General features: G+C 50.3%; 1 protein-coding gene across 7 annotated transcripts in view; it reads left to right on the forward strand.

Annotated features, from left to right (window-relative positions):
- Window positions 1–20,768, forward strand: part of TMCO4 (transmembrane and coiled-coil domains 4) — a 77,838-nt gene extending 57,070 nt beyond the window's left edge. For 2 of the 7 annotated variants that reach the window (XM_074377275.1, XM_074377274.1), the window contains exons 14-16: window positions 7,827–7,944; window positions 12,995–13,112; window positions 19,635–20,768. In XM_074377275.1, the coding sequence (XP_074233376.1) occupies window positions 7,827–7,944; window positions 12,995–13,112; window positions 19,635–20,039 (641 nt within the window). In that variant the 3' untranslated portion in view covers window positions 20,040–20,768. Of the gene's footprint in view, window positions 1–5,145; window positions 5,240–7,826; window positions 7,945–10,958; window positions 11,076–12,756; window positions 13,113–19,634 lie in introns of those variants that run through there. The other 5 variants (XR_012511426.1, XM_074377277.1, XM_074377278.1 and 2 more) reach the window with 5 other exon arrangements.

A 20,768-nucleotide genomic window follows, 5' to 3' on the forward strand; every position in this document is an offset into this window, starting at 1 on the left:
GCTTGTTTTATACTGGCTCACAGCCTGCAGTTTACCAGCAGCTGTATTTCTAAGTTATGTCATCTTACTCTGTTTAACCTTTCTGATGGGAAAATTGAGTTCACGTGTCAGGGTGTGAGCTTATTACCATAATTCTCCATCAAAAAATAGAAAGTGTGACATGTTTCACGTGGGCTCCTTTTTCTTTCTCTTTGCAATATCTTTTCACCACTTGGTTTGGCAAACGTTCCTGAGAACAAAGCAAAAGGTCATGTACCTTTGGCATGATGCACACATCGGGATATTAATCTTCAAGCAAATTTTAGCCTATTAGTGTGTCTCTTGAATCAACCAGATTGGAACTGTTAATCTTGGCAGGTTGTGTTGTTCTGTTTTTAATATATGATTTTAGAAGATGTCCCAGTTATCAAAAGACATATGTTTTGGTTCAAGATTATATTTGATCACAAAGGGAAATGAGACAGGAAAGAGGGAGAGAAAACGTAGGAATAACTGACTTCCACTACGCCTGTTACTGTGTGACCTTGGGCAAATTACTTAGTGTCTCTGAGGCAAGCTTTCCCCATCAAAAATGAGAGTAGTCCTAGGATCATTATGAGAAGTAAATGAAATGATGTACATGTGAAAAACACTTCGCCTATCCCAAGGTAAGCTGAGATGATGATGGTGATGAAGGAGGGGGATTTAGAAATAGAATACCACAGCTTTGTTCTTAAAAAAACAAAATAAAACCTTTGCAGCAAGAGCTCTCTCTTCAATTTCATTCCCAGCCCTTATGAAGTTAGACCAACATTGCCACCCATGATGTCTGAAGCATAAAACCAAGGCAAAAGAGTTTGCCAGTAAGCTCAGATACATTTAAACATCCTGACCCTTGAGCTCCTAAACTCCCACTTGGCCGAAAACTCTTTCTGAGCTGTCACTAGATATTAGCTGAAATGCAGAACAGACTGTCATCCAGGCAACTGCCTCTTTCAGCTCCATGATAGCAGACGTCGCATTTGATGTGATTTCTTTGCGTGGAATTGCGTCTCCAGTTGCTTTGTCCTCAGACAGACCCGGCTTTAGCCGCCCCGTGGAAGAGCTGGGGTGAACAGCAAAGAGAGGCCAGACATACAGATTAATTTCCAGGGCCCCAGGATGCAAGTAACAGCTTTCCCACTTTGCCAAATGAAAGAGATGGGGATCAAAAGGGAGAGATGAAGGCTTACTCCTTCCCTGAAGGATTCATCCTGAATCCTTGTAATATATCCAAACAGGCTGCTTTAAACGAGTCTCTCCAGTGTGAACCTCATTCTGCTGGGGGGTCGGGGGTGGAGGATGGTCAAAGCTTCTCTTTCTTCATCTATGTTTCCGCCCGGCTCCTGGTGACCCTCCCTCTCCCTTTAGCCACATCTGTGTGTTTATTGTCCACGCGTCTGTGTGTCTTTGGAATGGATTGTGTTTGTGTTCAGTGCAGTCCATATCATTTTCTTCAAGGTCTGTTTTCTGGACCCGCAGTCAGGAGATAATTTCCTCCTTCGCTTCCCTCCTTATCAGCACTCCACACACGCCCCCCTGCCAGGAGGGAGAAAATTCTTCTTTTTTGCTTCTGAAACTTTGGTCTTTGCAGCCCAGGAGAATCTCATTATTGACAACGTGATTGGCATGTGGGGGTGTGCGATGTTGCCTTCCCAGCCGTTTGATGAGTTTTCTGTGTGACTCCTAGAGTTGGCTGTTTAGAAATACCTGGAAACTGCTCTCTGCCCCTGCCTCACCTTTCACAAGCCCACCATATGGAAAAGACAAAATGGCCAAGGTAAATCTGGGAGCGGTCATTCCCAGTGACCAAGCATTCCCTTCTCGTTGTCCAAAAGGGTTCTCCGTGGGACTCTTTGAAAGAGCTGGCCCCTCCTGGTACATTTTAAGAATGTTTAATTTGACAAAAACTCAAGTATATACGATTTTCAAGACCAGAGCTATATTGTAAAGGGACGCTTGCTGCTGTGAACTGCCCATTCTCAGCTCTTGGGTTTGGGGGGAGGGTTGGTTTTTCGTTTTTGAAAAGCTAAGACCGTCTCCAGACGGTGTGTGAGGAGCGCCAGGTGGTGAAAGTGTCATATCAGGACTTGAGTGTGAACTGCCGAATGCATGATAAGGGCAATTGACAAGATAGAAACTGATTTATCTAAATTCTGAGTGATAAAAGCAAGTGAGGATGGTTGCACAACAATGGGAACATACTCAACACAGTTGAACTATATACTTAAAAGTGGTTAAGATGGAAAATCTTATGTTACGTGTCTTTTACCACAATTTTTTAAAAAAATTTTTCTAAGGAAGCGAGATAGTGTTTAGTCACTGTTTACAGCTCTTCAGCCGCTTCTCTTCCAGAGGCTCTGCCCTGAAGGGGATCAAGGCTACCGTTCACTAGGACCACGTGCCCATCATCACCACTTCCCACCACTACTAACTCCTAAAACAGTGCCTGCAATTAGTGGCTGCTAGAAGCGGGCACCGTGACTAGAAATGGCCGAGCCATCTCCAAAGACAGTGCTTCATGCCCACCATTTTTACCTAGTCACCAAGTTGACCATCTGCTCGGGAATAACAGTGGAGCAGAAACCACTGACCACACCATGTACCAGACACTGCCCTGAGCATATAACCTCCCCAGCCCTGGACAATCAATATTATTCTGTTATCTCCATTTTACAGAGGAGGAAGCCGAAGCTCCAAGTTATTAAATAACTGACTTCAGTTCACACAGTAGCAAAACCAGGATTTGAACATATCTCTCTTGTGCCAGAGGTCAAGCCACTTCCCCTGGGCAGATGATCCCCAACCTTTTGTGCACATGGGCCCTTTCTAATGGCAAAGATTTCACAGCCCTGCACACGGTAGTTGCCCCACATTTCGTGTCTCCTGGTTGAAGTATGTAATGATCAAAAGCTACCTGAATCCAGGAATTCTGTGAGTCACAAGAGCATCTGACACAGTCTTAGAAACAGGACACCTGCTGTTGAGACAGGAGGCATTTCATTGGCTGACAGTGGTTTGTACTTGTGTTGTTTCTTGGGCCCTCAAAGTCACTCTGGATCTTTGCCCCCAGAGATGGGGCACCCTGAGCTGTACTGTGAATCATTGGAAGGATCTGAAGACCCTGAGCCTTCTTACTATATTGACCAAGCCCAAGGGATTCTGTTAATACAGCTGATGTCAGATGCTCATTGAGGGGGCTCCCATGAGCCCCTGGATCACATTGTCGGAAGCTGGGGGAGGAGACTGAGGCAGCATCAGCTTTGGAAGGACCATTCATTCTTCTTGCCCATTGCAGACTGCACTCAGTCACAGTAGCATCCATTCCCCTGGAGCAGAGCTCTGGAAACCAGCAATTGGAGAGCTGGGCGCAGCGGTTAAATATTCTTCCATTGACTTTCAATAGAGTCAACACTCTTCCTTTGTTTTTATCCAATCTACAGAGATCCTTAACTACAGCCTCTCAGAAAAAGTTATACCAGGAGGAAGATAAAAAGAAAAAAATCCTCCTTACATGTATTCTCAGCATGAAGGGTTCATCCTGCTGAGTCCCACGGCTGTCATCCATTCCACAAACACTTGCTGAGCTCAGCACCTGTGCCAGGCACTGTTCTAGGCACGGGGGTTCCCTGGGGAGCATAAAAAAGAACAGTCTCAGCCCTTGGGGAGATCCCGTGTAGCAGGAGACAAACTACAAAAAAGATTTTAAAACAGCAAGGTGCCACTGTAGAGCACAGGGAGCCACATCCAATACCTTGTAATAGCTTATAAGGAAAAAGAATATGAAAAGGAATATATATGTGTGTAACTGAATCACTAGGCTGTCCACCAGAAATTCACACAGCATTGTAAACCAACTATACTTCAATAGAAAAAAAATTGAGAGATTTTAAAGATAAAATAGATGGTCTCAAATGCTATGGAGAAAAATAAATCAGAGAAGGGAGATGGGGCACCTGGTAGGGGTGGGAGGTTGCATTTTCCTACTTTTGGAGGGTGACCGTTAAGCCAAGAGGTGAAGGAGGGATCGGGGAGGCTTGTGGATGTCGGAGGGAAGAGCCTCTGGAAGAGGGACCAGCACAGGCTAAGGCCTGACATGTTCTGGAACAGCAGGGCCAGTGTGGCTGGAGCAGAGGGAGCAAGAGGGAAGCGTGCGGCAGATCACACAGGGCTTCAAGGGCTGTTGAAATGACTTTGACTCAGACTCCATGAGAGATGGGTCTCACGGGAGGTTCGGAGCACAGGAGGGAATTGCTCTGACTTTTCTGCTGCATAATTTGCATGCTGCACCATCCCCCCATGTTAAGTGTACAATTCGATGGTTTTTAGTGAACATGTCAAGTTGCACAACCATCAGCACGACCCAGTTTTAGAACATTTCCATCCCCCCTGAAAGATACCTTGTGCCTATGACTCGCATTTTAAAGGGATCGCTTTGGCTCCTGTGTTAAGAATAAAAATAAGAAGTAGAAGCAAAGAAAGTATGAGAAAGCAGTGTCTCTCACCGCACATGCGAGCGACAGAAAGGACTGAAAGTGGAGGGGCAGAGGCAGGGCCGATAAAAGCTTTTTTTTTCTTAACTGTGGAGACTCCTTAATGCCAAAGTCATAACAGGATGAAGGGCCTCCCGCTTTAACAGTAAAAGTACAATATTAATAGCATACACAGCACTGTTTATAGAATGGGAAATCCAAGCCTAAAAGCTGGACCTGTCTGTGTCCTGAGCTTAAAGATGACCGATGAATGTTGGATCCCTGACTATTCGTAAAGCGATGGGACCTTCTTAATATCTTAAAAATCCACAAGAAGAAAAGTGGATGGTAGCGATAGGAATAAATCCCAGCATGGGCCCTGCAGTAAAAAGGCAGTGAGGTCATCTTATATTTGTTATTACTAAAATAATGTTAAATTCCAGTTTCTTTTGCTGGTCTTGAAAAGCAGGGGCATTCTGCACTGAATATACATCGTGATGTGAGGGATCGTCTGTGCCCATGGACGGGGCCTGCTTGACACTTCAAAATGGTACCTGAGTGAGGATTTTCTGTATTTTACCTGGAAGCCTGAAATCTGGTATTATCAAGTTTTGGACCAAACAGCAAGTTTTGACTCTTTTTTTTTTCTTTTCAGGATCCACTCCAGCAGCCAGAGTTGGCTCTTTCCTAACTCAGGTTTCCCCTCCTGGACTGTTCTGTTCCGGGAACAATACCAGATTCTCTCTTGGGTGGGTCTAAAGTGATTCTCGCTGACTTCCTCTAGCTAACACCTGTGTATTACCAAGAATCGGCCCCGACGCTTACCTCCACGTTTGCAACCTCACAGGGAACAAACAGTCTTTAAAACGTAAGAAGGACACATGTGAGTGTGGCGCCAGTCTGAGGATGAAGGGGAGGAAGTCTAGAAAGGCAGTTTGCAGCCAGGCTTCAGAGATGGGTGGATGTGTTTCCAGCTCGCCGCCTATCCTGACTTGATTTCACTGTGCTCTGAACTGTTTTATGAGGTTTTATGAGGTTCAGCTCGGCTTCAAAAGGCAACTACTTTTTTTTGCTTTTCGTAACAGCTGTCGGTTCGCTAGTTACAGCAACCTGGCAGTTGGTTGCTGGGGGCCATCTCATAGAGAATGCTGCAGTTCCACTGCCAGCCACAAGGGGTCCCAGCCCTCCAGGCATCAGCACCCAGGGCTGCAAAGCTGTCCCCGCTCCTCAGGTGGAGAGATTCTGTGCAGGTGCCCTGAGTGACCAGGCTCTGGAGAGGGCTGCTGAGCTCAGTCGTCGGCCCTGGGCCCTGGGCACTGTGGGAGCAATGATAACCCAACTGCGATCACTGTGGTTCAGGAGTTGTTACCTCAAACAGCAGAGAGAATGGCCCCAGGTCCCAGCAGCCCTCTCTATCAGCTTCTGGGCCCAGCTGTATTCTCACGGTGTGACCTGGGGCATGCCCCAGCCCGCCGAGACTCAGTTTCCTCATCTGCCAAGAGAAGGGGTCTGAGTAATGTCTCCTTCTCTACAGCCTTGCTAGCAACATAAGCCCCTGGAATAGCTGTCACACCAAGGCGTATCTGAGTCATCCTTGTAATTCAACACACACTACCAGCTTACTGAACCTTTACATCCTTCTGCCAGGTGATCATGTCCCTGGAAGCAAAGGAGTGAAATCAGAATTCTACGCCCTTTTGGTGGGGGTGTGGGAGGAGATAATTAGGCTTATTTATTTTTTAAATGGAGACACTGGGGATTGAACCCAGGACATCATTGCATGCTAAGCACTCACTCTACCATTGAGCTGTACCCTCCCTCCTGTACCCCAGAATCTTTTGACGTCAGAGCCAGAGGGGTTCTCAAACTCCTGTTGGCCTGGAGCCATTTATTCAGACAAATTCTTACACAGCAGCCCAGATGGAAGACAGATGTGCTCTGGTTAGAAACTGGCACCCAGAGAGAAGACGCCGCCTGTCCTGTTACCCAGCAGGAGAGCAGCAGGGCTGAGTGTAGCTGTCCCTCTGGGGCCAGTTCCCCAGGGATGACATGGAGCGTATAGCTTCCCAAATGCATGGGAACTCAGAACCATAAGAACGAGCTTACGGGGAGGCAGGGGTGCAGGGCAGGGAGGGACACACTGATTTCCACTGTGTTGTGTGTTCACTATGCTGGGTTTTTTCCCCACACTGTGACTCCATTGCCATGAAGACCCTCAAGATACTATCATGTCCACTTATAGGCTCAGAGGAGCTAAGCTAAAATTTGAACCCAGGGTTTTGCAAAGTGCATATCCTGGCTTTCCTGGGGAACGGCAGTGTATTTATTCACTCGTTCACTCACATCTTTATTGAGCTCCAAGGGTATACCAGGCACTGTTCTATACAGCTGTGACTCGGGCAGCTGAAGCCCCGCCCTCAGTGAGCCTTGATGTTAGAGGAGGAGACAGACGTAGACAAGAGAATGTGACAAGAGGAAAAATACAGCCGGGTGGGGGGGTTGAGTGACGGGTGGGGGTGCACTGCACCCCTCATGGGTCTAGGGCAGCGCTTCTCAAAGTGCGGTCCGCCTGCCTGTCTGTGAACTGTTGCTTTCCAGTCTGCAATGAGAGAAAAGAAATGCTGCGTCTCTGTTTCTGTACAAATAGTCCCTGGACCAGCCCTCGCCCAGGGCCTGCGCCCTGAGGAGCTCCGACCTAAACTACGCTGAACCACTAGGTCAGTGCAGTGGTTGAGTGTTCGCCGTATCCTGGGACACTTTGCCCCCACCCCACCGTCTCCTCTTTGCTCCCTCCCGCCAGCGTACAGACCCCAGGGAACCTGTTGCACAGGAAGGCTGTGGTGTCTCCTACCTACCACGTGCACTGAGCAAGGGACCACCAGTCCCTTCTAAGGGGGGACACCCCCTCCGAGTCCACGGCCAGTTGTGAGCTCCATGGAGGGTGGAAGCAGACCCGGGTCCCAGCTTGCTCTGTGTCACTTACTAGCCACGTGATCTGGAAAACGTCTTCGGTTTTCCTGAACTCTAACATGCGGATCTCGGTGCTCTGCAGGGATAGATCAGGCACACGAGGGCTTGACCCAGGGCCGGGAACTCAGTAAATGGAAGCCGCCATTACTGTGTGTGTGAGTGCATGTGCACATTTGTATACTGGAATGCTTGCCCTTGTGCACAAGCGTATGTGTGCGTGTTGGTGTGTGTACCTGAAGTGTGTTTGTATAGGCACGTGTGTGCACAGGTCTATGACATCCTTTTCCTCCGCCACTATTGCAGAGTCCCTCACAGGTCCCACTGTGGCCTGGGAGGCTGACGGTCTTTTCTGGGGTCTCTCTCCAGATTGCCAAGGGATCATCGAGGACGTCGTCCTGCTGGGGGCACCCGTGGAAGGAGAAGCCAAGCACTGGGAGCCTTTCCGGAAGGTGGTGTCTGGAAGGATCATCAATGGCTACTGCAGGTCTGTCCAAACCTCGGGGGCGGGGGGGAGTTGACAACCCTTACTGAGCACCTCGTGCACCCAGGCCCTGTGCTGGGGACACAGATATTCGAGGCCTGGCCCTCATCCCAGAGGATCCCAGGGACCAGTGGGACCCTGGCCCTGTTAGGAGCGAGGCCCAGGCCAGGTGCGCTGACCAGGGCAGCATCCTTCCCTAGAGGATGACTGACAACCAGGGACGATCCTGAGAAGGAGTCCCTGTGTCAGGCCTGGACCAGCTTACAGGACGGCAGGAGAGGCCAGGCTGGTCACTGTGATCTGGGGGAACAGGGACGTGGGTGAGTGGGATGAGAATGAAAAGCAAAGATTGGGCCCCAAATGGGAGGTCTCTGAATATCAAGTAAGGAGCTCCTGTGTGTGTTATTTGGCAGCACAGGAAGGGAGCGGGGAGGGTCCAGGCTGAGCTTTCGGAGCGGCTGTGGGGCAGGCCAGGTGACAGAACAGGGGCCTGACAGCCACGGGGAGCCAGCACCCACCCCACGTAACAAAGCCTCTGACAAGTGGTGGGGACCACGAGGCCTGGCGGCCGTTGGGCTGGAAAGGAGTCATCCCTGGCCTGGGGGGCGAGGAGGGGGACTTGAGGGGCTCCAGCCAAGGCCGTGCCTGAGACCTGCGGGGAACAGAGAAGGTGAAGCCCAGGACGGAGCCCTCAGGAGACCGGCCGGAGAGGATGCCCGGGCCTTTCAGCCTCCAGATGAAGCAAAGGAGGAAGGGGATAGTGTCAACACGACAGCGTGAACAGACCACACGGATTTGGAATCGCAGAGGCCTGGCTCTTAATATTGGCCTCACTTTCTCCATCAGTGAAGGAGGGATCATTGTAGCAACTCCCCCGCAGGGTTGTGATGATAGTGAAGCAGTTTACAGAGTCACACGTGGTAAGTACGTGCTCTGTGAGCGACAGATGGTGTTACTGTTTATCACCATCATCACCGGTCAGTTGGAACAGTCACTCAACAGCTGTCCGTGGGCACCAACCTCGTGCCGGGCATGTGCTGTGGCGACAGCAGGAATAAGCCCCACCCAACCCTGCGGAACCTCACCCCCAGCGGCAAAAATAAGAAAACAGGCAGCTGCAGGTAGAAATGTGGAGGCTTGTCTGCACCACCAAAATCCAGAAGCTTTGAAAGCAAAGGCTTTTCCCACAAACTCGTTTTGTGACAAGTTTGCTCAGCGCGAATAAGACAGATTTCTAGGCTTTGCTTCTGTCACTGGGCTTGTGGGTTGAGCGACTCAGGGGCACCACCCCAAACCTCGCATGGGTGTTACATGCTACACGGGCTACAAGCCAGATTGTCTTCCTAAAATCCAAATCATTATTCTGAATTCTGAAACACAATAGGTCCCTGAGGATTTGCAGTAAGGGACCCGTGATTTGTAGTCTTAGATGCAAAGGTGCAGATTACTGACAAGAAGGTGACATTCTAAGCCCAGACCTGAAGGACAAGTTTGAAGTCTAAGAAACAGTAAGGTTGGGTGACTACTTGTAGGGTTCCATTAACACAATTTTTTTTAATAACAATTAAAAAAAAATGAAGTAAGACTCATTGGTGAAGCAACTGACTCACTATGCTGAGAACGTGAACTTTCCAGCAGGGCGGGTGGGATACAGAGGTGGGGATGCGGCACTGGAACTGAAATTAGAATTGGAGTGAGGACCAGTGGGGTTGCCAGCGTCAGCTGACGCCAGAAGAACAGGTGAGATCATTTGAAAGGCAAATCATAGAGTAAGAGAAATGTGTTGGGTTCCTGATTCTAAGGAATGTATGTCAGGGTGAGAGGAGGGAGAGGCTCCAGCCTGAGGTTGAGGGCAACTCAGAATCATCCAGCATGCCAGGCTTGAGCCTGCATGCTGAGCATGGGAAAGATGGACAAGACAAAAGAAGCTCAAGTCTAGTAGAAAAGATAAATGGAAACAGACAATTATTTGTTAAAAAAAACATTAAAAATGAAATAATGCAGTGATGGGGGTGGATATAACAAGTATTAGACTCTTACCACCTGCCACATCCTGTCTTTGTTGTCATTATCTCCATTAATCCCTCCCTGAACCCTAAGATGTTGGTATTATTAATCCCATTTTACAAGTGAGGAAACTGAGGCTCAGAAAAGTTAAGGCAAAAGGCCAGTTAGCTTTAATTTTTATCTAAGCCCATTCATCCCAAGTAGAACCCAAAACTGAATAGAACAGATTTGGAAAGTCTTTATCATTTGGATGATTTAGCCCATAGCAACAGCTGTGTAACTCAGAGATAAAGATAAAGATGTTCTTTAGTCATGGATCGAGGGCATTAACCAAGACATGAAAGTTCACCCCATCATTTGGCTTTATCGTTCATATTCTAAGCTGAGTTCCTAGAATCAGGATTTGGTAGAAACAACAAAGAAACAAAAGACAAAGAGCCATAATATATAAAGAGCTCATACAAATCAATAAGAACAAGGTTTAGTAAGAAAATGGCCAAAGGGTATTTACACATAAACTCACCAAATAAATACAATCAACAAACTTTTGAAGAGATACCCAACCTCATTATTAATGAAATAAATGCAAATTAAAATCAGTAGAATACTCTTTAACATCCATGAGATTATCAAACATCTGAAACATGAATAACATTCAGTGTTGGTAAAGATGTGGAGCAGTGAGCACTGTCATACACTGTTGGTGACAGCTGAATTTAGTGAATGCTTTTTGGAGGATAATTGGCAATAGCTATTAAAAATTTTAACGTGCCAGCCTCCTAACTCCACAAATTCTGACTTCTGTGACCCTGCTGTACTACATACACCCATGCACAGAGATGGCTGTACAAAGGGGATCATTGCAGCTTCATTTATAATTAAAAATTTAAAACAACCTAAATGACTGTAAAGAGGGGAATAGTTAAGGGGGGAAAAAGCAAGTGCAACAATACATACTGTGATCCCATTTGAGGGAAGAAGTTTCTGTGTGTGCGTATATGTATCTATAGGTCGAGAATTGCACAGGGAGGCGAGAAGGACCATGAGACGCTAACAACAGTGGCCATCCTTATGGAATGGACAGGGATTGGAAGTAAGGCATAAAAGAGCTGATTTGACTGTTTAAGGTAAGGGCAGTTTAAAAAACAAGCAAAAAAGAAGAATGGACACAACTTTGATGTCAGACAGTCCTCGGTTAAAATCTTGACTCCACCATTGACCTCTTGGGTGGCTTTGGACTAACAAATCTGAATCTCAGTATTCTTACCTATAAAATGGGAATAGTGGGGCAGGGGGGCGGTTATAGCTCAGTGGTAGAGTGCATGCTTAGCATGCATGAGGTCCTGGGTTCAATCCCCAGTACCTCCATTAAAAATAATAATGATAAATAAATAAATAAACTGAATTACCTGCCCCTCCCAAAAAAATTTTTTTAAATAAATTTAAAAATAAAATACAATGGAATAACAGTCCCTCCTTCACAGAGTTTCTGGGAAGATAAAATGAGATGAGGTAGGATGAGGGCTGGCACTTTAAGGTGCCCAATAAGCAGTAGCCATTCTAATTATTTCACTGGGCATATTCACAGCACATGATTTCTTGGTGCTTTCATACACAGCAAAGGGAAAGAATTAAAATTGCATGAGTACCATATGAAAAGAACAAAATCTTATTAAACCCATCTATTCTGTTGAGAATCTGAGGCCAATAAGGTTTTCCATTATTTTGTGAGATCCTGGACCATCTCTCTGGAGGAAAAAAGGGGGGAGGGGGAGGGGAGGGAGAGAGGAAGGAGAGACGAGGGAAGTCTTGACCAGACCAAAACATTAACTGCAGTTGCCTGATGAAATTTAGCACCTGCCAGGAATTCATATTCTTGGCCCCCAAAGGTATTTTGGCTGCCGTGAACCTACTTAAATATGGGGAGTGGAGTGAGGGGGCAGGGGAAGCCTCAGGCCAATAACCCCCTGGAAGCAGCCGGAGTGAGCGGGACTGCTCTCCATCGCACTGTGCAGAGATGGCAGCTCAGAGAGGGTCAGGGACCTCGCCGAGGTCACTCAGCAGAGCTGGGATGTGAACTCAGTGAGAGGGTTTCATTCTGAGCCCCCGGGGGACTCCTTGCGCCATCTCTACTCCAGGACCATTGGGGAGGGGATGACGGTAGAAGGAGCAGGGAGGACTCCGGGCCTGTGAGGAGCCAAGGCACACCCTTCAGCGGGCCAGCGTTCAGCTGTGCGATTCATGCACCGGCATGACATGGAGGGCCATTGAGGCCCGGCTTGCTGGGCACCACCCCCTGGGAGTTCCTGATTCCGCTCAGGATACAGGATACAGGATAAAGGCCCAGTCCTGCCTTCTACAAGCTCTCAGCCTAGAAAAGGAGAAGACTCAGGAAGGGGCACACAGAGGACATGTGACAGACGTCACCAAAGGAGCACAGAGCCAGCACGAGGGGCAAGGGATTCATACTTTCGGGAGGAGGGGCCTAGGGGCACCCCCTGAGGGGTGACCAAGAGCAGGGAGGACTGCCGTGTGGGTGGCATAGCTGGTCCCCCCAGCTCACAGATGGGGGCCCCAGACCCAGAGTTCCACCTGGAGGAGCCTGGCAGCCCCAGCTCCCCATGGCCCTCCCCCCAGAGCAGAAGCCCTGCTGCCTTTCCTTCAATTCCCAGGGACCCCTGGACCAGCCTCCACCCCCTAGAGACTGGAAGCCCCTCCCCAGCCAAGAGCAGTTCTCCCAGCGATGGGCTGACCTCATCCAGTTTCCACATTCATTCACTCAACAGATACTCATCATTTGCTTTCCAGCACTGTCCTCTGCTCTGGGGACCCAGCAAAGAACAAAACAGCCTCCCTGGAGCTGCCACACCCCAGGAAGGGCTCTCAAAGTGTCAGCGGCTGCAGCCCCCATCATCTCACCAGGGTGCAGTCGGGGCCCTGGTTTCCCACAGAAGCTGCAGTCCCACCAGGCTTCCCGGGCCAGGCGGGGCCCATCCTTGTGCTCCGGCTCCCCGAGGCTGACATCCGCCCCCTTCTCCGCCCGCAGGGGGGACTGGCTGCTGAGCTTCGTGTACCGCACGTCCTCCGTGCAGCTCCGCGTCGCCGGCCTGCAGCCCGTGCTGCTGCAGGACAGGAGGGTGGAAAACGTGGACCTGACCTCCGTGGTGAGTGTTGCCTGTCCCTCCTGGGGCCAGTGGGGGCACTTCGTTAACTCCAGCCCAGCCACCTGGGTTCCAAGGACACTGGCCCTGGCTCAGTCCACCCCAGAGAAGGGAGATGGTTAGAATTAGCTTGGAAAGAGGCAACTCCTGTTCACGGACACGAGTTCCAGGGCGTTGTTGCCAGGCCCCTTACACACATCATCTCTAACCCTCACATAGCCTCTGGGAGAGACACTATTTTATCCCCACTTCTCAGAGGAGGAAACTGAGGCTTAGAAAAGTTCCTATCACACAACTAGCAACTAATAGCCTGGATTTGAACTTCCAGAGCCTATGCTTTTGCCCCTCCATTAGTGCCCTCCCTCCACTCCCCTCCGCCTCCAACTCTTCCTCCCACTGCCCCCCACCCCAACCCTCCCAGCCCAGGTTACTAGTCAGGACAGCCTGTTTTTCCTGGAAGTAACTGAAACAACCAGAAGACACAGGTGGAGGCATTCATGCTGCTGGACCAGAGCAAAAGAACCTGATTGCCAGGCTGGGAAACCATGGAACAGCTGGCAGGGAAAGTGTGTTCCAGGCTCCTCTAGCTTGGAATCACCTGGAGAGTTTATTTAAAATGCAGATCCCAGGGCCTCACTGGCCAGACTTGCTCAGTCAGTCTCTCAGAGTGGAGCCTGCAAGTCTGCATTTTGATCAGACCCCCCAAGGATTCATATACATCTCAGACGAGGCTGGACTACAGGTGCACATGGTGAAAAGAATTCTTGCTGGGAATGGGGTAGGAGGGAGCCGCCCGGGCAGCCACACAAACCTAACTTGAGTCTCTAGAGCCATCTTTCAGGCTTGAAGGACCCTCGTCCACCCACCACAAGCCTGCCATAGACGTAAAGTAACTTCGTGTCTGGACACTCACTCAATGTCCTAAGCCTTTTGCAACACCTGTCCCCCCACTGTACAGATGAGGACACTGAGGCCTTGAGAGGCTAAGGGACTTGCCCAGGGTTGCACGGCAGGAACCTGGCCGAGCAGGACTCAACCCCAGGTCTGAAGATGAAGGGAACCGCCCCCGGTTGGGTAGATATGAGGAATACTGGGAGTGGTGCCCGCTACCAGGAAGGGAGAGTAGTAGGCTGTGGTTACCTCCACAAGCAAACCCAGCTGGTGAAAAGCCTCGTGATGCCAAGTCCTGCGAGAACAAAAACTTCGGTTTCCAATTATTACATTGCTGGCTGCCGTCTATCAAGTGCCAAGCACTTCCTGAGCGTAACCCAGTTTCCCCAGATCCCACGTGACAGCAGTTTGAGCCAGCCAGCCGCACTATCCTACGAAAAGCAGACAAAGTCCGCCCCTCCCTGGGCTTCTGAAAACTCCCCTGGGGAGGGCACTCTGGAGAACCCTGGCTTCACCCTTCAGTTCCAACAGCAGCCTGGCCCATTGATCCACCACCACACGCCCCACCCAGCACACACACTGCACCTCATTGTGGGGGAAGATGGGCACCCTGACCCACGCCCACCAGCACAGCCAACCCCGGGTTTCATGTTTAGTGAAACTTGGCTGAGGGTTGAAGAGAGCGTAGGGAGAGTCTAGCACAAAAACTTAAAACCAGAATGTTAGCAGGCACTGCTGCCCCTGAAGTCCACGGCCCGTGTCCTTGCCCCAAGGTCCCCGGGGCCCCTCACCCGGCCTGCCCCCCGTGAGGCTGGGGCCAACTCGTCCTCCCTTACATCTTCACTCCCCTAAACTCCCAGGACCCTAGCTCACAAGTCCAAACCCACCAGAGGAACACAGGTAAAGCAGCCCTAGGCCTTCCTAACTGGCAGTTTGGGGGGCCAGTGTTGGCCCAAGAATAAGGAGTTTCTAGATTCATCCATCCCTGAAACTGATGCCTCCAAGTTCAAGAGGCAGTCTTCCCAGGACAGGTATGAACTTCAACCCCTAGTGCCATCTCTTTAGATCTAGAGACTGCTTCATGTGATGTGACCCTCACAGCAGTCCCATATTATGCATCCCCAAGTCACAGACTGGAAAACCAAGGCTTGAAAGAATAAACTCACCCAGCCAGAGAGTCACAGACCTGGAAACCAGGACCAGGGCCTGCGCTGTGCACCTCCCTACAGGTGAGGAGGTTCTGGGTCACAAGCCCAGGAAGCTGCAAGACTCAGTGATGCCTCCTGGCCCATGTCCAGGGATCTCTCTCCTGTCTGAGGGTCCTGATGGGGTGAAGGGGAGAAGTGACTTTATGCTTCACCACCCCAAGAGTCTCCCTCTGCCACAAGAATAAAATGTGAGAAGGGACAGGTAAAAGTTCGTTTTAAATGAAAATTTCTTTTAACTGCTACAAGGACCTTGAAAGACACTGTTTCTGCCCTGGGAAGCCCCTGAATGGGAAGAGCACAGCCTATGGTGCCAGAGAGGCCTGGCTTAGAATCCGGGCTCTGCTGCAGGTATACTGGCTGTGTGACGTTAGGCCAGTGACTTGACTTCTCTGTGCCTCAGCCTGGAAACAAGGGAAATCCCCTACCTTCCAGCTTAGTGCTTAGTGCAGAGTAGGCCCTCATTTAATGCTAGTGCCCTCCTCTCTGGCCCCTGCCACCACCTTCCGTTCTGCCTCTGGGACCGCAGCTTCAGAGACACCTCCCCCCCCACACTGCCTTCTTGGCAGCTCCCCAGCTCTTGCCTAATAATAGCTCTTTATCACATTAGGAGCACATTGCAAAAAGCAGTGCTTTCCTCTTCTGGGTAATTAGAGGTAATTAGCGTTGCCTTTGTGCTGCCCCTCCTGTTTTCCTTGAAAATTCTTGCTGGAGGAGAGGTTGCTGGCAAAAGAGTCCCTGTGGCTGCTGCTGGGGAAGCACTGGCTGCCCCGTGCTCGGAGCAGAGACCTGCAGGCCCGGCCCTCTTCCTGCTGGCCCGCTGTGGACAGGGCGCAGGGTGCATTGTCCCTGCGGCAGCCATCGACACAGACATGGTCCCCGGGGGCTCCTGATCTTAGGACAAGCCTGAGCAGGAGTGAGCCAGGGGCAGCCTGCTCGCAAGCAAGGAGCATCTCCAGTGAGCGAAGCAAAGGCCAGGCTGCCCGCTGCCTTTCAGTCTCTCCTGTGTGGGGACTGAGATGCAGCGGGTAGGGGCTCCTGGAGAGGCAGAAGACTCAGCCCAGGGTCTCTGGAGTCTTGGTGTCCCAGAAGAAGTGCCAGCTGGCTTCTAGAACTTAGCACAGGACTTGGCACAACATAGACACTCAACAACAATAAAAAACGATAGCCAGCATGCCAGACGCTGCTCTGTATGTACAGATCGATGTCACTTCATCCCCAAAGCTGTCCCATGTGGTAGGGATAATACCCCATTGTACAGATGTAGAAACTGAGGCTGCAGGAGGGAACATTGGATGTGAGTGGCAGAGCCAGATGGGAACCTACGTCAGAGCCTGGGCTCTTAATCAGGGTTTATGCATCTCTGTGGCTTCCGGTCAGTGACCTCCAACTCTAAGCCAGTAAGCCTGGGACATGTATTATCTCACTGAATCTTCACACCTAGCCCATGTGGCATATGTATCTTTATTAGCCCCATTTTACAGAGGAGGAAACTGAGGCCAAAGAGGTAAAGGAACCCCAAGGGCTGTAATAGGCTTGGAAATGGTCAGGCTGGCAGAGGTGGGTGGCAGCAGCCTCGGTTTGGTCAAGTTGAAGTATCTTGCAAGGCAGGAAGCAGGAAGTGCAGAGGCCCATTCTTACCATGTGGATGGATCCGGTAACCCTGAGCACCACAATGCACAGGGCTGGACGTGGGGAGGACTGGTGAGTGAGTAGTGGTGCCTGCACTTGCTCAGCTGACACAGTCTATCGGAACACAGACATGAGCAGATGAAGACGATGCGTGTTGAGAGTGCTGTCACAGGGGAGCCCTGGAGAGTCCCTAACCAGCACGGGAGGTCAAGGAGGCTTCTCAGCACCAGGACATCCAGTGTGTATCTGGGCAGGTGGCAGATTTCAATCAAGACAGCCAGGGATATGGTCTTGGACTGAAATCTTTATCTAATATTACCCACGTTGGAACATTCCACTGCTGAGAAGAGATTCTTTTCCCACCCACCTTGCTCCTGCTCTCCCATCCCTCTGGCTGACTGTACCAGCCCTTCACCAACATAAATAAGCTATAAGGAGGCCATCTTTGTCCCATGAGTCAAGGTTTCTGCTGGCCGGGGTTCAGACGTGATGGCTAGAGCTTCAGCAGCCATCTTGGGTTCCCGAATGGATCAGCCTAGCTAACTCCCTACCTTCTATCCCTCCTTCCAAGAAAACTAAAGTAAAGGAACTCATATTTATGGAACACTTACTATGGGCCAGGTGCTGTGCCTTGTGGTTTGTATTATTTCTTCCCACCAAGCCCATGAGATGGGTATCACTAACTCTAATTGGGTCATGTCCCTGTAAAAGTGTTTTGGGTCATATATGGAAGGGAATAGTTCCCACAAAGTCCCAGACCCTTGAACTCTCGTAGCAAACGTTCAAGGTATGGGGTGTCATGATCTTCATTTGATAGATGGGGAGGCTGGGGTTCAGCGCGTTGTGAGGACTCACCCAGTTACTGGTAGGAGATGGAGCCAAGGCTGAAACCCCCATTTTTCTGATTCTAAACTTAGGTTCTTTCTAGCGCCAGGCAGCCACTAACGTCCGCCCTCTCTGGAAGGACACTGCCTCACCTTGACCCTCACCCTGAACCCAGGGATCTGAAAAGCCTCTTATATGTGTGTACCTGTGTGTATTTTCACTGAACACTGTTTAAACACGTTTGTAAAGAAAGGAACAAGAAGTAGGCAGGTTCTGGTTCTGAGAAAGTAACAAAAGCGTACTGGGAATTGTCTTTTATGTTCTTGAAAAGTCACTGGAATAACCCGGTGCGATTTGTGATTCAGATGGAAATGCAGATGTTACCAGCTGAGCCTTTGTGCTGTTTCCTAAGATTCCCAGCGCAAGCCTCCTCAGTGTTTTCCTGCCTTCTTTTTAAACAAAAATCTTCCTCTTCAACCTTGAAGGAATGTTCTGTCTTGTGCTTGCCTTTGGCCCTCAAGCAGGCCCCCCAAGCTGGCTGGGGAGGGCATGAAGCTCTATTTAAGGGAGATCTGAGCGAAGCAGCCTCCACTGTCAGCATCTCAAGCACAGCACACACGGCTCTGCTCTTCAGATGCTGTGTGTCATTAAGCAAACCACCAACCCTCTCTAGGCTACTCTTTCATCATCTGTAAAATGAGAATGATTTTTAATGTCTCCCCCAAAACATATTTGATCTTGTATGAAGAGAACAAGCCAGGATTCAAATCCCAGCTTTGACATCTCTGTGACCTTGGGTGGGTCCCTTTACCTCCCCTATGGCTCAGTTTCTTCTAATCTACAGTTAGCAGCCAATGCCTGTCAAAGGAGTATATCCAATAAATTCGTTGTCTACAATGCATTCAGGACCTACTGTGTGCTGAGCACTGTCTGTTATCACAGATACCATCAGATAGTCCAGTCACATCCCTAGTTTTCACTGAAATATCCCAACACAAAACTGGGGAGTCTCTATTCTCTCAGAGATTGGGTGGGCACTTCTGAGTTCTTGACTCTTGTCTCGATGGAGATTCCGTCCATACAACAGAGGGCCAGATGAAGTGGCTTAAAAACACAAGAGTTGATGCTGTCACACAGGAAAAAGGGCCAGAAGAGGTAGTTCAGGGTAGGCTTGGTAGCTTCACAGCCTTCAGGAGCCAAAATTCCCTGTCTTGCTACTTTGCTGTCCTCATGGCTCATGATGGCCGCCAAAGCTCTGGCCATCCTGTCGGAATTCCAGCCAGCACAAAAAAGGAAATCGGGGAGGGGAGTGAGGAGCACTCTTCCTTTTAAAGAGACTTCCAGGGAGCATCGCATAATAGTACTGCTTCATCTCATTGGCCAAAACTTGTCGCAAGGCTACACTTAGTGTACCCAGCTATAAATTGAAATTCTTATGTCTCAGGGGGAAGGGGAAGAATGAATTGTAGGAAGTACCTAGCAGTCTTTCCAGCCATAGCTCTATTTTCAATTTGGGGGCTTTTCCTGGGGGGCCCTTATAGCAACCTTCTGATGTAACTACGCCTATTGTCCCCATTTGACAGCTGAGACAGGCGAAGGCCAGAGGGCTACAGAGGCTTGCCCAAGGTCCCACCGCTGGTGAGCAGCAGAGCCCTTCCGCTGTAACCTGCAGCTGAAGGCAGAGAACGAGAGCTCCCACTCCAACTTTCTATCAGGAGAATCCTTCCTGCCCTGGGAGGACCAGATTCTGTAGAGCAGCTTCCTTCAACTTTATTTAATAAATTTTAGAGCAGCCTTGACCTCAGAGGCTTCCCACCCACCCTGGACTTGAGAGTCTTTGAGGGTTGGAGTCACGGCATTGGTGACTGAAGATGCTGAGGGAGTGGGTGAGGCCCAGGAACTGAGCCTGGGGCCCTGGGGAGGGCTGGGCTCTGCCTACCCACTGGAGTCCTCACTCACTGTCCTTCTGCAGGTCAGCGGCCACTTGGACTACGCCAAGCAGATGGACATCATCCTGAAGGCCGTGGGCATCCGCACCAAGCCCAGCTGGGATGGGAAGGGGCTCTCGCTGGCTCCAGGCAGTCTGCCCCATGAGGAGCCTCACCAGGCAGCAGCCACCTCATCAGATAAGACAACCAACCAGGATGGGCAAACCCAGGGTCCCGCATCCAGAGACACCCCCAAAGCAGCCGCATCCCCTGACCCCAGCCAAGACCAAGTGCCAACAGGGCTGGATCAGTCCGAAGGCGCCTCCCTTCCTGCTGCTGCCAGCCCTGCTAAGAGCTCCCATATCTGCAGCCATGGCGTGGGCCCCAACCCACTGGGCTGCCCCAACTGTACCAGTGAGACCCAGGAGCCCTGCCCAGGGCTGGACTGACCCCAGAAGAGTCACTTTCCCAGACTTCCATGTGCAGCACTCTCTTACCCTTCACCACCAGGTTCCTCACATGAGCTCTGGAGATGCAGGATTTCTACCAGCGCCTTTCCTAAATTGAAGACATTGGTATCAGAAGGAAGAGGGACTTGTAAGGAATCACAGTTCCCTCTCTGAGGAGGCAAGGCCAGCGCCCTGCAGAGTCAACTAAGCACAGCATAGCATCCCAGGTCTAACCAGCTGTGGGCCTCCTGTGCTTTGGGTTGGAGCCATGGGGTCTGGTTGCCCATCAAGAGGCCCAGGGGGCTCTCTGGAACCCGGGGCTCCTATCCTGCCATGCTCCCCAGACTCGGAAGCCTGGTGTCTGCCCTCTCTTCCATCCACTCTCCAGAGCTGCCCACCAGCCCACGGAGCAGGTACAGGTTGGGAGCAGACAGCTTTTTCTCTCTGCTCTTGAGAGATCCGATGAGATCTGCCACGTGCAGCCATGCTGGCGGGCTCTGCTCAACCACAGGGGCATCCATCAGAAGACGTGATGTGAAGGGCACCCCGCAAAGTTATGCCACCTGGTGGCCCTGGATATCATTGTTGTAGAGCAAGGTGAAAAAATGCTGGAGCAGCATGCAGTGTGGACAGGGAACTGGGCCTGGTGAAATATACGGGGGAAGGATTTCCTATCGCAGAAACAAAGGTGATGATGATTATAATAATAAATAGTCATAATAGCCACCA

The sequence above is a fragment of the Camelus bactrianus genome, chromosome 13, assembly GCF_048773025.1.
Source record: "Camelus bactrianus isolate YW-2024 breed Bactrian camel chromosome 13, ASM4877302v1, whole genome shotgun sequence".
Taxonomy (NCBI): Eukaryota; Metazoa; Chordata; class Mammalia; order Artiodactyla; family Camelidae; genus Camelus; species Camelus bactrianus.